Here is a 16,869-nt window from a genome sequence, read left to right as displayed (position 1 = left end):
GCGCGGCGGAGTGATCAAAGGCATCAATTGTAGAGTATCCTACTGAAAATGCAATAAAATAATCATTTTTTTGGATAAACAATATTTGCACTAAATATATTTCCCTTAAACAAACGACCAATAGATTTACTCTATTTAATTTGAAACTTGTCTTGAAGCCTTTCTTCAAAGCGTTGGACTTAAACCCCTCATTTGCAACCTTGACCCTTGTGTGTTTGAAATCTAACTATAGATCTTAACAAAGACTAGAAATCTTATCTGGAAAAAAAAAAAAAGTCTCAAACCCTAACCCTGACTTCGAATCCTACTTTTGCAAAACAATTGCTATTTGTAAGACGCATGACTTAAAAAGAAAAAACAACGCATGAAAAATAGTGGCGTAGATATGCAACAGAAAAAGTGGTCATAAATAGAATCCCCGATATAGTGAAGCCACATTAACCAAACCAGGAACTACAATACCATACATCAAAGACACTGACTACATGGATATGGCCGCCAGAGGGAGACAAAATACATAAGCAAAATGGCTTATTTATTACAGTGTTATTTTTTTAATCGACAATTTAAGTGATGCAGTTGTGTGATTTGTTCCTTTTCTTTTTCTAGTAATTTCTAACGCATGCTTTGCATGATTTCTTTTGCCTAAATATACTCTTGTGACCAGCAAGCGTAGTACTCTCACATGTCTCGCACGAATGCGTGCACTCATTTCCTCACAAGATCCTCCATTGGTATTTCTGAATTTGTTGGTTACAAAAATAAATGACAACCATTTTAATTTGCATCCTTTAAAATAAATAATTAATCAACTTCTTAGTCCTTTTTATGTTATAGTCATGTAATGTGGATAATCACCTATTTTGCATTTGATATTTCCAATGCTTTGCACTTTAATAAGATGTAATAATTTTTATTTCATCCATCCATTATCTTGGCCGCTTATCCTCACAAGGGTCGCGGGGTGCTGGAGCCTATTCTATACTGTCCTCAGACAGTCGGCGGGGTACACGCTGAACTGGTTCCAGCCAACTGCAGAGCATACTAAGATGAAGAACCAACCATTCTTGTGCACAAACACATCGCAGGAAAATTTTGAGTGCCCATTTTACCTACCTTGCATGTTTTTGGAATATGTGAGAAAATCGGTTTACCCAATGAAAACTCACATAGGCATGCTGAGAAAGCGCAAACTGCACACAGGAAGGCCAGAGCCGGAAGCAAACCAACGACCTCTGCATGTGAGGCGGACACCCTAATCAGTCGGACTTTTTTTTTTTTTTTCCATGTTGCATTTTCATTTTCAAGAAATGAGACCTGTGGAAAAACAATCTATCAGAACTAGGCATGATGGAAGACAAGGTGGCGTTCTCGGAAAGAAGTTGGTTACCAGCACAACCTGGCAGCCTTGCACTGACCTGTTAGCTTGTGTTTCATGATCTTTGCTGATGATTTGCGAATGTCCACCTCTTGAAAATGAAACGAATACCCATCCCTTGTTTGCTAACAGCTGGGTAAGACGACCAACAGAGAGAGGCAAACTGGTAAATGAAAGTTCAGAAGCAAAGGAGAATTAGCAACTAATGCTCAATAGGTTTCATACACTTATCACCGTTTTGATTTTTAAACTGATTGCATTTCAAATTATAAACCTTCAAAGCAATTATGAATAAATCAGGTCTCGATTTAACATCCATTTTATGCAGTCTTATGTTGCTTGTTGGCTGGTAGTGCTGGTTAAAGTGATGTGGGTGATGCTATGTTGTTGAAATTGCACAGCATTTTCTGTGACTATTTCACACAACAACAAACTGTCGTAGGAATTGTAAAATGTGACTAAAAACGGAACATCCCAACCCCCTTCAATGTACTTGCAGGATACAGTATGCCCATTTAGAAGGAAAAAAAAACAAATGCATAGTTTCCTTAGTTTCAAGGTGAGCTTGCTGTACTTGTATTTAAGTTGGCTACGGCAAAATATGGATTGATGTGAGTGGACAACTACTTACAGTATTAACCAGGTGTGGCAGAATTTACAGTAGATTGTCCATAATAAACACGACAGCCTGTTTTAAATCAACTCCTGTGTTTTTGTGTCATTCCTACATGCTGCCAACTGCCAAAGGGTGTGTCTAGCTGGAGTTTCTTTTAGAGGGAGGTGGAGTTTCCCTGTGGTGTACAGTACTCTATGTTGAGGCAAAGAAAAAGAAGGCACTGTTGTGCAGAGGAAATGGGCGTTTGCCTTGGAAAATTTGGATGGAGTGACTGGGAAAACTAAAGGGGGGTGGCAAGTCAAGAAAGAGAGGACCACCTACTGGACACTGGATCATAACAGAGAAGCTGTTCCTGCCGCCTTCACATCAGAGCAAAAGCAGGCATTTGGGTAAGGAGACATCTTTCTTTCTTTCTTTCTTTCTTTCTTTCTTTCTTTCTTTCTTTCTTTCTTTCTTTCTTTCTTTCTTTCTTTCTTTCTTTCTTTCTTTCTTTCTTTCTTTCATGTTGTTAAATTAGTAAAACTTGATGACACTGATAATTTTTTAATGAAGGGCACTACATTTGTCTGAATGTTATTACTATCCCAACCATGTATGCTCCATTAAATTAACTTAAAGCAGTCATCTAGATTTCCTGCATTTTAATTTGCTACAAGGAACACCGTTTTTTCCACAACTTTGTTTCTGTCCATTTTAGCCAAATCATCACCTTCCAGTCATCCTCGTTTGATGGATGAAATTAGTGTAATGACATAATTTCTCCCACCACCCACTCAGAGGGGCCTCTCCTATGATAAAGATCAGCACAAACAGTTTAATCCAGTCAGATTTTTTTTCTTGATTTGTTTCTTGATAAAATAATGAATTTGATCTATGTCCTGGTTAATTTGTTGATTTGTTTCTTGATAAAATAATAAATTTGATCTATGTCCTGGTTTAACCAAAACTAATATAGGAGCCCTCTGAGAGGGTTGGTGGGGTAAACTGAGTAAATATTTTGGCCTCAAATTCTACGGCCCTGCCACAAGTTGGCTAACTGATACTCCAATCAGACTGACGTTTCAGAAAAAGTGATTGCATTACTTCTTGAAAAGACCCGCATAACAACTTCACTATGTTTATCTCTTCACACTTTCTGGTGGATGTTTTTCCAAAACAGGAAAGACCCCAAAACCCACATGTAATGCAGAACCAACAGGCATGCTAACTTAATCAGAAATGTTCATGCCGAGTAGCATGCCAAATTCATTTCTGTGGTTGTCCTCATTAAAATTATAGCAAACAACAGCAAGATGGCCTTTCTGCTCATGTCCGTGTCTCTGCTGCATCTTGTCACCCTGGCGATGCTGTTCATCGCTACCATGGAAAAGGTAAGCCACCACGTCAACGAGTTTCGATGAGCAAAGTTTTGGAAAACTCAGGCAATCGTTTCTTTCAAAGTCTTGGTGGGTATGGGACGGGATGGAGAACTCAGATCTGTGGTACAACTGTCGATATGACAACTTATCAGGAACTTGGTTGTGCGCGTCCTCCAAAGAAAGTGGTAACTGTCCAGATTTTTTTAATTTTTTTACATTGACAAGAAAAGAATGGTTTGTACAAAATAAAACAAGAATCTGTTTGAATCTCTCAGAGTGGCTTCACGCAGTTCAGGTCTTGATGGTCCTCTCAGTAGTCTTCTCCTCGGTTTCCTTCCTGGTTTTCCTGGGTCAACTTTTCACCATGTCCAAGGGAGGACTCTTCTACTTCACTGGGCTGTGTCAAGTGTTTGCAGGTAAATGTGGAGGGATTGCCCATTTCTTGGACATATCACATGTCCATAATGCTGGACATTTTCACATACGCAAGGTGGATTGATGACAAGTCATCGAATGTGTAAAAATCCCCAACAGAGGTAAAAAGAATGTGTGTTTTCACCAAACCAGGTGAAAATAAAAATTGAGATATTTCCTTTAATATTTATATATATATATATATATACACACATATATACTCTTTGGAGTGTGTGCGTGCCTGTGTGTGTGGGGGGGGACTTATGACTGTAGAGGTAGCAATTAAGTGTAGTGGAAGAGTGACAAAACAACATACTTTTCTTCTGTATGTCTTTATTCAGGCCTGACATCTTTGTCTGCAGTACTTATCTACACATTACAAAACAAGGAAATTCTCCAGGACAACAGAGAAGTGACTTTAGGACACTTTGGCTACTGTTTCATCCTAGCCTGGGTGTGCGTGCCTCTCCTGCTCTGTAGCGGCATCATTTACGTCCACTTGCGCAAGAAGGAATGAACATGCAAAGCAACACAATTTTAGCAATAATGGAAAATATCTATAGACCTGTCAAAAGTTTGTAATTTTTTTTTTTTTTTGCTTTCTTTGCCATTAGTCATTGGATACTTTTCTGCTATGTAAACACAAGAGTCTGTTTTGTGAGCAAGGAATTGCATCTTCTGCATTTACTTCTTATAGCAGGGGTCACCAAAGCAGTGCCCACAGGCAGCACGTAGCCCCCAAAAATCAAACATGAGTAGCCCGCAGACCTGTTCTGCAAATAGCTTACAAGTAATTAAACATTTTTTTAAGAATATTACAATTACGTATATTTTGTATTTACATTACATATTACACTTGATTTACATATTTACTCAAGCTGTTCCTTTTTTATTGTTAGAAATTAGCAACATGGTCGTATCTTCACATAAAAATATATAACATTAATTAACCTATAACAATAACACAAATAGCACGTCTGCCTTACAGTTCAAAGGTCCCGGTTGCAATCCACCTGGCTCCGGCCTTCCTGTGTGGAGTTTGCATGTTTTCCCCAGGTTCCGCATGGGTTATATCTGGGCACTCCAGCTACCTCCCACACTCCAAAAAACATGCATGGCAGGTGAATTGGGCATACTAAAATGTCCATAGGCGTGATTGGTGCGTAAATGGTTGTTTGTCTCCGCGTGCCCTGCAATTGGCTGGCAACCAGTTCAGGGTGCCACCCGCCTACTGCCCGAAGTCAGCAGGCACCAGCAAGCCTGCGACCCCTGTGGGGGAAAAAAGCTTCTCAATAAAATGCATAAATGGATGGATGGATAACAATAACACTATGACAGATACTTTGAGCATATTCTCACAGATGTGTATGTTAGTGTATGTCTAACTGGCAGCCCTTTTTATTACTCACTACCAAAGAAGTAGCTCTAAGTTTCAAGAAGGTGGCTAAACCCTGCTTTACAGTATAGCAGGTTTGCGCTACTGTAGTTTCAAAATATTTTTCATGAATGTTTGCCATTGCACACTTACCAATGTGAAAATACCTTATATGTAGCAGTATGTAACTTTAGAGTCATGCAAATATCTATTTTTGTACCTGTATATTTTTTTGTTTTATTTTAGTGATCAATGTCACTCAAAGATACTTGTGTTCAATGCTTCTTTTGAAGATGTATTGCCACTTACAGCCTAGTTAGATTGCAAAATAAATACAGGTCAAAGAATGGCCACAAACCTCATTTTGATAGAATCATAAGAAATTCATGATACAGCGTCAACTCCTTCAAATATTGGACGGGGAGCAATGATGGTTAAGAAAACACTTGTCATTCTCAGAGACAATACAAATGGACAATGGACTATGAAAAATATACATTAGGTTTAAAGAAATAAAGTACTATATTTAAGTAATTATTAGGCCCAAAAAGGATAGGCTATATTTTGCTGTATATATTAATGATTGAAGAAAGTAGTTGAAGAAAAAGTAGTAGTACATGTTATCAAAGAATAAAAACATTGTTTCAACAGCCTTAGGTAATCGTAGTAGAAAGAAAAAGTATGATAGCAGCAATAACATTAAAGACAAGTAGTAGATGTAGTTATAGCAGGACAACAGAATCAATCAGGCAGACATTGTTAACTCTTCAGTCAGGAGTGTTGCTCGTTACCATGACGACCATAGACAACGCGCCTACTGGTGCACCGCCTGATCAAATACAGAACAAAGACCGCGCGTAGTGTTGTGACGTCACACGCGTGAGAGCGTTGTGGAGTCACTGAAGCAAATACTGCAGCGAAAACAAACCCGCCTCATACACACACATAAAAGAATATTGTTTAACGTTGCATTAACCTTACAATTGGAGAAACTGGAGAATTTGGGGAATTTTGGCTGACCTCGTGGGTCCTCGAATTTTGTCGAGCTCTCGTGCGACCGGAGTCCAGAGCGAATGATGGAGTCCAAAGTGCAAGACGTCCTCCCTACGACCGAGATCATTCCCCTCGCCTTGCCCAAAGGAACCGAAAAGTTGTGTGAACTATGTCAGAAACGAGCATACTTGCAATGCGCCAGGTGTCGAGTCACCTACTACTGGTAAGCGTAGCAACTATCCCATTATCATCAAAAGCAGACAACAGCACTCGACCGACAAATACTCTGGCTAAAGTTAAAACTTTGTAGGGCAAAATTTGAAGTAATAGTATTAAATGATCTGACATCTGCTGTGTCACAGTGCATTTCTGGTACTGGATATACTTTAATAAAGGAAGTGACCACTTTTTTTAGCAAGTGGGCAGCATTTTAAAAATAATTTAAATGTATTTTCATTCAATTAAACTTGAGGGTTTGTGAGGCGCTGGAAAATGCACGACTGTTAAGATGTATGTGCCAGTTCAGGCTTCCCAATCGAACTTGTGACCGCGGTGGTTAGCGAACATGCACCAGAGAAGTAGAAAACATTTTAGTTCAGAAAAGTAATGGGGAAGTAGAGTAGAAGTAAAGAAAGAAGCATTACGCCGTTACTTCACAAGACTGTCTGTCTATAGGGGACACAATTGAGTTGTAACGCTAGATGACAGTGTTGTCCACGTGTAGACCTTAACGTCATGTGACTGTTGTTGCCAGAAAACAACGGGAAATGAAATAAACACATTTTTGTGTTATTCATGTGTCTGCTTGAATCATAGCGACTCATAGCGGGATTTATGCTGGTTGGCAATATATCCGAATGTAAAACAAATTAAATTTGAGCATTTAAATATATGCGATTTAATACTGATGGACCAACCTTTGAAAAGGTTTTTGCTTTGATAGTTGAGATTTTTACACGGTTGGCAATTCTACAAAGAGAATTGTTATCAAAAGCTAAAAAACCCATCTGAAGTCATATAAGCCAATTGTTCGATCATTGCACCATATAACGTCTAAATATTAACAATGGACCAATGGGGGGCGGTCGCGGCTGGCGTTGCAACCAGTTTAGTGTGTACCTCGTCTCTGCCCAAAGGCAGCTGGCATAGGCATCATGTTTTTATATCAATCTTGGAACTGACAGTCCTGGAATTTCTTATCCGCTTTAATAGTGCACCAGGCTTGTCAGGATCACAAACTGTATTTTTGCAACTTTGACCCAAAATAGTCTATGCCAAGTTTACATTAAATCACCGAGTATGACAGATGGGTGACACCACCACAGTCTTTGCTATGTCAACAAATACTGCTTTTGCGAAAATTGTTTTCAGTTTTGACTAGGACTGTTATGAATTAATCAGTATTTCCTGTTGTAGTTTGTAGAGGTTTGAGAACCGTGCGGCGGTATGTTTGTTTCTCGTAGTTTGCTCACCTTGAAAGGAGAACTCCAAAGACACTTCTCAGACATGCAGTGTGGTTAAGTATTGTTTCAGCTATACTTGATTATCTTTATTAAGGAAGATTATGAGTCACTTTTTGATGCGACGTGGCCAATGTATTTTGCCTGTTGGCCTTTTCTTTAGTCTCCAACAGAAGAAACCACAGCCCGTGTGCTCCACCAGTGGAAAGAAACACAAGACACCAAAACTAGTTGCATCAGTCTGAAGAAAATTACAGCAGTAGTCTGGCAAAGCATCAATTCAGTTTGATGATACTTCTAAAAATGACTCTGTGACTCACAACAAAACACGCATCAAGTGAACGCATCATGCAAAATTGAGTCTTTAATAACTGGTGTCAAAATAGTCAAGTCCCCCATCAGATGTAAAATTAAATAACCAAGTTAATTTTAATTCCCTGCCCATGCTCCATTGTTATGTTAACAATTTGGTCCATACAAGCAGTGCAGTGTTCATATTGCTGAACCCTCAGTGAAAATAATTATGTTTTACAATAAAACATTCTATGTGACCTCATTAGTCCTAACACAGCATCATAATTAATATCGTATGTCTGGAATATGAATTACGCAGCAAAATCTACCCATTTTACCTCAACCTCAACAACAAGTGGCAAAATGGACACCCCATGAGATTGTTTAAAATGAGTGGATTTTGCTGCTTGATGCATATTCCGTAAATGCAATATTAATCAGAAAGCCATGTTAAGATTAGGGGTATGGAAGAGCACACTATGATAAAGAAAACTGTTAGGTTGAGTCCCCCTTTAAGACACTGGGAAACTAAAAACAAACAAAAAAAACTGCAGCAAGCGAAGGTGACGGCAATAATGTTTTTGAAAAACTTACCTTTACAAAAATTCAGAATGGTGTCGTCATATTTATGAATGAAATATGATTTTGGACTCACATACATGTCATGTCAGAGGAGTGCAAAATTTGCCCACCTGCACCTTGATTGTATTTATCAAAATTGTGTGCACCACTACAAGTCTACTTTCTGTCATCAAATTGTCAAGGTATGCCATGTCCTTGTGAAAGTCAACACTCTCAATCAGCTGGAACAGTCAGCACGGCGCAGTAAAGCTTGACAAATTCGCAAAGACGCTGAACGAGGCTTCAGGACAAAATTGAAAATGCGCCAGAATTTATGCCAAGCTCCGTTGCGCTCTCTACTTAAATACACTCCTACGTATCAAGTCATTTGAAAAATGTCAAAGCCGGAGTTTGCATTTTGTTTGCAATTTGGAAACCATTAACTTGAGCTCCAGTTACTTTGTTGACTAATATGGAATCTCCACCTCAATCTTTAGTCAAACTTGAGGAGATTGAAGGAGAGGAATAGGGGTGGGGTTAAGGCTAAAAACTGCAAACTCTTTCTTTAAATTGAGTCATGTTATAAAACCCTAACCCTTCTTTCCCGGTTTTCTCTCACCCGGCAGCGATACGGAGCACCAGAAATCCGACTGGATAGGCATCCACAAGAGGATTTGCCAGTTGCTCGTTCCCATTCGTACACCATCACTTTTCAGTATGCAGCGAGCTGGCCGCATTGAAAATCTACTGAAAACGGTGAGGCAATATCATGCGCCTTGGAATGAGATCTGATGCTAGTAAAAGTACTGTATTACCTAAGGCAAAGCTTTTCCCACCAGAAATTTGTTTCCTGTTTAATCCATGGGCTATGGTAAAATCACAATAGAATTTCAAAAGAATGCACGTACACACACATGCACACACTTTTTTTTTTTTTTTGGTAATCGATCAAATTGTTTATTTTTCTGTATCGATTGATTTAAAATACAATTATCATTGTTAGGGGAACTTATTTATTACTCCCCATAAAAATAAACAAAATAAAGCATATTATTATGTATTGGTTTGATGATTTTTTTTTTATATTTACAAATATATTTTACAATTACAGTTGCTATACTACAATCCTGATCAGAAGCTTGCTTTTGTGCTTGAATTATAAGCCAGCTCATTTTTTTAAAAAATATACATTTTCAAAGGCAACATTCAACTGTATATTAACACTTCTAACTCTAAGTCATAATAATAAATGAACATGTTCATGTCATATTCTAACAGCTCAAAGGTCTTTGCACCTGCACCATTCGAATTTGGTGAAACTGCTTTTCAATTTTTCTGCTGCATCACCCTGGAAGAATCTACAACAGACACTAAATCAACTCAACATAATTGTTACCATGCTCCATTTCAACAATAGCTTTGGAATCTGTTTTTACTAATGTTAGCTCTGTTGTTTCTTTGCTACATCATCCCAGTTTCTTTGAAAATGAGGCATGTGCATCAGTAAGTGTATCCCCTGGGGGTACATGAAGGCACAACAGGGTTTTCTGCAGGTAAACCCAAATCTGATATACTGTAATACTTTTTGTAACCTTGACATGAACAGTGCAGCTATCTTTTCAAATTAAGCGCAAAATAATTGGAACATGAAACAACTAATTGCTAAATTGTGTTATAGTGACTCCTTGACAAAACATATGCTTTTATTTAGTTAAGTTTTATAACGACCCACACTGTCATTAGTGACCTAATTTTTCTGGCAGATGAACCAGAAATAAGAGTGAGAGTAGAGTAGAATAGAATAGAATAGAATAGAATAGAATAGAATAGAATCTCTCTATTGGCACTGCTTTGCATTGGTTAGGATGTACCCTGAAAAAAATCACAAATCACAGGAGGTACATGATTGAAAAAATAGGTTGAGAACCACTTCCCTGAATAATTTCTTGAGTTCTAAGTTTGAACAGAATAGAAAAAAAAAGATGCTTCATCAGGTAATTTAAGAGTCTAACTTGATGACTTAGAATTGTCGGTGACCAGTCAAAGGTAAAGCACCTCTTACCTGAAGTCAGCTGGAATAAGCTCCAGCGCACTCCGGAGCCAAATGACGACAAGCGTTATAACATTTATTTGAAGGATGGATGGATGAATTGTATTATCTCCCGTGCAGAAAGAGCTGATTGAGATTTGCAGGTTGGTGGCAGAGAGCAAGCTTTCTGAGGGGAAGCATCAGGAGGCTGTGCCTGCCGCTCAGGCCTGCCTGCGCTGCTCCATCGACGTTTATGGACCCAACACGGTCCAGCTGGTACCTGCTTACCTGCTACTAGCCGATGCCAATATGGGTGAGGAGCAGTGCCCTAGCTTTTCTGATGTCTTGTGCGGCACATTTGCATTTCTGTGATTGTGTCACACAGGCATGGGTAATCTGGCCCTGGTGGCGGAGCTCCTGTCCCAAGCGGAGTGGGCGGTGTTAAAGAGTCCGGAATGCGGCTATGCGGTCCATTACCGGCTGCACAGGAGCATGGGCTGCCTCCACACGGCTACGGGTCACTTTGAGGCAGCTCTTTTTCACTTTGCAAATGACGTGCGTGTCATCGTGAGCAAAGTTGATGCACACTTTCGATAAATTCATATGAGATTTTTTTTGTCGGATGTGTTTTCAGATCTATTTTGCCAGTGAGGAATATGGTCTGGATAGCACTGTGACGTGTGGAGGTTACTTCCTCATGGCTGAAGTGTTTGTCAAAAAGGGAGAGCCTGCTATTGTTCATTCCTTGTACACAGAGGTGACGTCTGAGCAATCAGTGATGCAGAGTTATCAAATTCTGTTCATTTGGCCTACAGTGAAATGTAAATGTTTCTCCCTAGGTGGCAGAGACCTGGCATTCTCACTTGGCCAAACTCCTGCAGAACCACATCCAAAATCTGCAAAAGAACCCCGATATGCTGGAGCCTGTCTTTGGTGTGTCCATATGCTAATATGAGTCAAGTCAAGATAATATTATGTCTTGTCCAATAGCATCTTTACATAACAGTAATAATGCTTTCTATTAATTCCTCTCTGCTATCAGTCAGAGAGTTCATTGCACGCTGTTGTCCTATTCATGAATGATACATGATGACATTTGTCACGTTCATCTGCAAAGTCCATCAGCCAGCACCTAAATCAAATCCACCAAAAACACATTACACCTGAGTTCACCTGGTCTCATGTCTACTCTAGACTACGTCACTCAATTGTCAAGTGCACAAGACCCTCAGTCAGTTAGAACGCGGTGTAGCACCGTCTGACAGAATCATAGATAATATACTAAAATTCAATTTTTTCAGGTCACTGTTTGACATCGAAACCGGGACGTAGCTATAATATCTCTCTCAGACTCAACAACGTAGATAAGCAGAATAGCTTGGATGACACAGGAAGTTACTTGATGCTAGGTAGAGTTCAGGCTTTGCCGTAACAAGCCGAAGGTAATGGTAAAAGTCAGGAAGTCAGACACACACTTAGAAAATTCATCCAAAAGAGCTCTTGTAATGATCATTTTTTCATTTAAAGGATCATTTTTTTATTCGAAGGCACAGCATGATGGCTTTTGGTTAGTATGTCACGGAACTACACAGTCAAAAGATGAAATTTCTCATATGACATCAAGGCAAGTAACACTCTTTGTGATGCAAGAGTCAAAACAGCAAATTTGCCATATGAGATCAGAATAACAACACTAATAAACAAAACCGTTTCATTGACGAATCACTGAAAAAGAAGGTCAACAGGGCTAAATTTAGCTGAGCTGACTTGCTGTGTAACCGGAAGGCTCAAGCTCAGCTTTACGGCACGCATGCTTAAGTGACCCTCACTGACACATGTTTGGCTGTGCGATATCCGCACTACTAGCCTCTATCACAGCTGCTGCCCTACATATGATGCTAAGCTTGTTAGCTGCTATGCAATTTTGCCAGGGGATGAGTCACACTACAGCAGGATCTCCCCAAAAGCTCAACCCCCCCGTCTACAAACTCACACACACACACACGCACACACACACACACACACACACACACACACACACACACACACACACACACACACACACACACACACACACATTTTTTTTATGGATACAATTCAGCATTGCTCATGATACTTCAATTCATAAAATATAATTTATAAACATCTCCTTATCAGGACAATGGATGAGGTGTGGCTTATCCAGTGGCAGTTTCAGGCCACTTTTACCAGAGGGTTCCCAAACATGAGGAGTGGGGCTCCCCTTGTCCTGTCTTGAAGGTCTTTCCCACAGACTATAGGCTCACGCCATGGGTGGATGACCACCCAATAGCACATCAAATACATACAACACAGAAGTCCTCACCCACAAACCTAATTCTCATCATTAAAGTCTTTTCCCCACGCCGTACAAGAATGCTAAAGTGTGTCCTTATCGTCCTTTAACCAGATAAAGGTCAACAAGTGGAAGTGGACAAGATGCTCAGGACCATTCTAGAGTTTGTTCAGGATGAAACCCGAAAAGAACCCGCTCAGGTGGCTCTGGTGGCCCATTCCTTGGCCATGCTCTCCTTCCTGGGTGGAGATGTCACCAAGGTGAGTCACCTGCCAAGGTTTAGCGGGCGTCAACATACTAATGACACAGTGCCCTACTTAAACCCTTGTCGTATTTCTTGTAGTCAACCGTCTGCAAATGAGATTATCTCCGGTTGTAAAAGCTTTAACGATGAAGTGGGGATTTAGTGGAAGCTGCTTGACGACATGCACACTTCTTGAAACACAAGACACCCCTCTGTGCTTGGATACCTTCTTTATCATTGTGGTTAAGAGAGTTGCTGTAAGATTATTTTTTTGTTTGTTTAAACAGGCCACATATACATTTTCTCATTACTGACAGATTCAAGTATAATGAGTAAAACTAAAGAAAAACGTTTGTGCAAAACCAAATTATGTGTTTCTTGAATTCATCTGAAATACATCTCATCCACAGTATCACAATTTATTGAGATTAGATTAGGTTTTGCATCAACTTCCATAACATTACAGAGGTGTACCAATTTAAATGTGTATTGAGACACTGTCTGTAGAATGAGGTCGTCCAAAATACTAAGCAGACGTTTAAAGTCCTTCCGCCAGACAGGTGACTTTAACAACTTATAGAACATTGTCTGCATCTCTAATTTCCATTACGCTTAAGTAGTGTGTGACCCATAAATACAACATCGTTGTGTTTGTTGGCTGTGACCTGGTTCAATACCTAGGATGTTATGGTAATTTAATGGTAAGGTATCATTCAAGGATAGACACTTTGCTTGAAACATCTTAGACATCCACGCAAAATAGATTGTTCTTAATCCAAAGGTGAGGGAACTACACTCAGTAAATTGGTCCACCCTCACAACTTCACTCAGGCAGTGACATATCCAGAACTTTCTTTCTTTCTTTCTTTCTTTCTTTCTTTCTTTCTTTCTTTCTTTCTTTTGTTTCTTTCTTTCTTTCTTTCTTTCTTTCTTTCTTTCTTTCTTTCTTTCTTTCTTTCTTTCTTTCTTTCTTTCTTTCTTTCTTTCTGTCCGTCCTTCCTTCTTTTCTAATCGACCAAGTGAGCTTAAAGCCCCAAATTTGTCGACTGGGCCCTTTGTTAGAAGTCACATTTTATTGTACTTAAATCTGGTTTCTTTTAGTCAAGATTATTCTATTAGAAATTTCTCAACCATATTTAAAATCCGATTGCTAGTCCAGCAAAATTTTGATCTTTGACATCTATAGCTATAGTGAGTGAGGTAAATGTTCTTCCGTGAAATGCAGAATAAGACATGCTATTTACTGCAAATAATGCATTTTTATTCTTCTATATATGCCAACGACTTGTGGTCGAATAATTTGCTCATTCGCTACTAGCCTAGCAAAAATGGATGGCCATCAATAGCAGTGACTGAGGTAGTAGCCAAACCTTCAAATTTGTAAAGTTGTTGTTTATTACAGTAAACATGACTTAATTCACATACAGTACATTCACACACAATATCTCTCATGGTAAATTTCCAGCTTTGCAACATTCTCAGTATTATGCAATTTTGTTAGATGCAGCTTTGTTTTGAGTGTACCCACACTAACAGGATGTAAGAGAGTATGCTTGGCAAAAAATAGTTGGGGAAGATCATTTGAAAGTATAAATTAATGTAATTGGGAAACAAAATGTTGAAAAAATGTGCCACAGGTCTCAATCTTTCCTCTACTGTAGTTTCAGTGCTCATCTGCACTGATCTACTTTGGAAAAAACAGGACATGCTACTGTTCTGTAATGACCACCGTGCCTTTCCAAGCCATAATGTGTGATGACAACTTTAGTCCGGGCGGGACTTCGGACGCCACGGTCACCATTTGGCCTGCATTTGTGCTTTGCGGTGCAGGAGCTATCATTTGAAAAGTACAGTTTAGCAAAAAGTGATGCCATGGGACTGGGAATTAGGGCTGGATTTGTACTGGACACTGAATACCCAACAGACATTTGAATCCATCCATCGGTATGGTATGCAACACAAAATAAAATTTTCCCCATAAGAGATATAAATAAATAAATGAACCAAACATTTCGTTTATATCTTAGCTGGTCAAAGCAGGCCTGGTCAGATTGCAGTTGATATTTTATAAATCAGCTTTCCCTTTCTACAGCGTGACAGCTGCTGCCGCTTATCTTTGTTTCTGATTTTGTGTGTCTGTGTGTGTGTCAGGCACTGGGATTTGGACGCATGGCGCTAGAAGCGAGTCACCTGGTACCAAACCATGACCTGACAGAACCCATTCGGGCCTTGCTGCAACTGCTGAGTAAAGACCCAAAGCTGACCTAAAAAACTGACCTAGCCTCTACTGCAGTGTATTGTATATTTCATAACTGTCCCCGCATTACGGGAGTTGAATGTCGTAAAGCTGCTCACTATCTCATTATGAAATTTTCATTTATTTAAAACAAAGTTAAATGTTTAATCTGTTAAACAATGCATTCAGCTTGCTAGATCAAGCTGCGAAATGAAAGTGCTCAGAACATTGGCCAAAAATGTCCACCCGTTTTTCCGTTTATTGCAATTTTTTTTTGAAGAAACAAGACTAAAAATGTGTTTAAACAACAGGTGTAAAGACACGTTACCGCATATTTTCAGCAGACACTTTCAAATTTCAAAATGTGTGTCGACAGTAGGGAGTTCAAATGAAAACACGATAGACACTTTTTTTGGTTCTGAATAATGACTTGTCTTTATTTTCATCTAAAAAAAACAAAAGAAAAAGAAAGCGGGAACTATTTACACCATTTGGAACATTTGTTAACAACTTTTGGGAGTATTGGAACACTTTCAGAATGACGGACATTAAGTAACAGTGAGGACCTTTGCTTTACATCTCGTACAGGTGTAGCATTCCCCAACATCAAACGACTTTTAGCTTATCTTAAGTCAGTATTTTCTAGACGCTACATACCAACACGGAGTTCCAGCGTGTCGCCCAAGCATACACGTTGCATTGTTGTAAACCAAATTGTTCAACTCCAGACAATTATTATTACCTTCCAATTACAGTATTTACATGTAATCATCCAGTCAATATGTACTTGCATTAGTACTCAATTATACAGCATCTTTCTGGCATCGGGATTCATTCAATGGAAACATTGATTTTCTCTATTCCCTTTTTTTTTCTCTTTGTGTGTTTATCCCAAATAAATGGAATAGTTAACCTCGTGCTCTGCAGTACACGTGTCCTGAAGTATACACTTAAAAGCCTTAAATGATTCATAAACTGGCCACATTATCAGATAAATACTATCTGCTGGAACTGACTGAAAGACAGCAGGCATACGGATATTTCATAAATCCACGTTCATGGCTTGACTGATTGCGAGGATGCAATGCTTTGCACCATTATAAAGGATCCTAAGCATTTGAAGTATTATTTAAAGCAGTGGTGGGGCCAAATTAGATCCTGCCACTAGGTTCTAAGAAAATGTACAGATGATGCCACTCTATAAAAGATTAATCTTATTTAAGATGTTCCCCCTCAGTAGTTTCATTAATCAAAACAATTTGTAATTTCACAAAAAAAACAAAAAAAAAAAAAAGGGCTCCTGTCAGGGGGCATCCTCACCCATCGATTTTTCAACTGGTAGGTGTGGCCATAAAAGTGGGCCACAGAGCCATTTAGGTGGGTCACGTTATTGTCAAATGTTTCAATATTTCGAACGGTGCGTCATGAACTATTATGCGTAATATGTGGCACATACTGTAACTATCACACAACAATCAATCCTTTGTCTCACAGGTCAGCATAGGCCTTTATTTGGGAAATTAGATTTTTCCAGGCATGTGTCTTAACTGTTATGACATGAGGTGTGACAGTACATGTGTTCCTATATGGTACGCCT

General features: G+C 39.1%; 2 protein-coding genes and 1 long non-coding RNA gene across 8 annotated transcripts; 2 read left to right on the top strand and 1 right to left on the bottom strand.

Moving 5' to 3' along the window:
• Window positions 1–2,084: 2,084 nt before the first annotated feature.
• On the top strand, window positions 2,085–5,519 carry LOC148427562 (epithelial membrane protein 3-like). Its single transcript, XM_088408236.1, has 5 exons — window positions 2,085–2,383; window positions 3,273–3,364; window positions 3,435–3,537; window positions 3,628–3,768; window positions 4,108–5,519. The coding sequence occupies exons 2-5, from the start codon at window positions 3,287–3,289 to the stop codon at window positions 4,281–4,283; spliced, it is 498 nt and encodes a 165-aa protein (XP_088264362.1). The 5' UTR covers window positions 2,085–2,383; window positions 3,273–3,286; the 3' UTR covers window positions 4,284–5,519.
• On the bottom strand, window positions 3,478–7,871 carry LOC148427561 (uncharacterized). 2 transcript variants are annotated; one of them, XR_015864823.1, is made up of 3 exons: window positions 7,607–7,871; window positions 4,753–5,035; window positions 3,478–3,698 (listed from the first exon to the last, which is right to left on the bottom strand). It is a non-coding gene; the product is annotated as an uncharacterized LOC148427561 (long non-coding RNA). The 2 variants fall into 2 exon arrangements; XR_015864824.1 differs by lacking the exon at window positions 7,607–7,871 and adding an exon at window positions 6,162–6,363.
• zmynd12 (zinc finger, MYND-type containing 12) lies at window positions 6,035–16,191 on the top strand. Of its 5 annotated transcripts, none has more exons than XM_088408231.1 (9): window positions 6,226–6,357; window positions 7,598–7,650; window positions 9,076–9,205; window positions 10,620–10,791; window positions 10,864–11,033; window positions 11,113–11,235; window positions 11,318–11,411; window positions 12,907–13,052; window positions 15,188–16,191. In XM_088408231.1, the coding sequence occupies exons 1-9, from the start codon at window positions 6,304–6,306 to the stop codon at window positions 15,302–15,304; spliced, it is 1,059 nt and encodes a 352-aa protein (XP_088264357.1). In that variant the 5' UTR covers window positions 6,226–6,303; the 3' UTR covers window positions 15,305–16,191. The 5 variants fall into 5 exon arrangements, with proteins under 5 accessions (XP_088264356.1, XP_088264357.1, XP_088264358.1 ...); XM_088408232.1 differs by lacking the exon at window positions 6,226–6,357 and adding an exon at window positions 6,986–7,061; XM_088408230.1 differs by lacking the exon at window positions 7,598–7,650 and having other exon boundaries at window positions 6,035–6,357.
• Window positions 16,192–16,869: the final 678 nt, after the last annotated feature.

This window comes from Hippichthys cyanospilos, chromosome 2 (assembly GCF_059441005.1).
Source record: "Hippichthys cyanospilos isolate Australia breed blue-spotted pipefish chromosome 2, RoL_Hcya_1.0, whole genome shotgun sequence".
In the NCBI taxonomy this organism is placed as follows: domain Eukaryota; kingdom Metazoa; phylum Chordata; class Actinopteri; order Syngnathiformes; family Syngnathidae; genus Hippichthys; species Hippichthys cyanospilos.
This window is presented reverse-complemented; position numbering and strand designations above follow the sequence as displayed.

What these genes read in the sequence shown, in the direction of transcription:
- zmynd12 (XM_088408230.1), top strand. Translation starts at nt 6,215, where the DNA reads ATGATGGAGTCCAAAGTGCAAGACGTCCTCCCTACGACCGAGATCATT. An exon ending in TTGAAAATCTACTGAAAACG is followed by an intron (nt 9,206 to 10,619) that starts GTGAGGCAATAT and finishes TCTCCCGTGCAG; the next exon opens with AAAGAGCTGATTGAGATTTG. An exon ending in TTCATTCCTTGTACACAGAG is followed by an intron (nt 11,236 to 11,317) that starts GTGACGTCTGAG and finishes GTTTCTCCCTAG; the next exon opens with GTGGCAGAGACCTGGCATTC.
- LOC148427562 (XM_088408236.1), top strand. Translation starts at nt 3,287, where the DNA reads ATGGCCTTTCTGCTCATGTCCGTGTCTCTGCTGCATCTTGTCACCCTG. An exon ending in TCATCGCTACCATGGAAAAG is followed by an intron (nt 3,365 to 3,434) that starts GTAAGCCACCAC and finishes TTTCTTTCAAAG; the next exon opens with TCTTGGTGGGTATGGGACGG. An exon ending in CGCGTCCTCCAAAGAAAGTG is followed by an intron (nt 3,538 to 3,627) that starts GTAACTGTCCAG and finishes TGAATCTCTCAG; the next exon opens with AGTGGCTTCACGCAGTTCAG.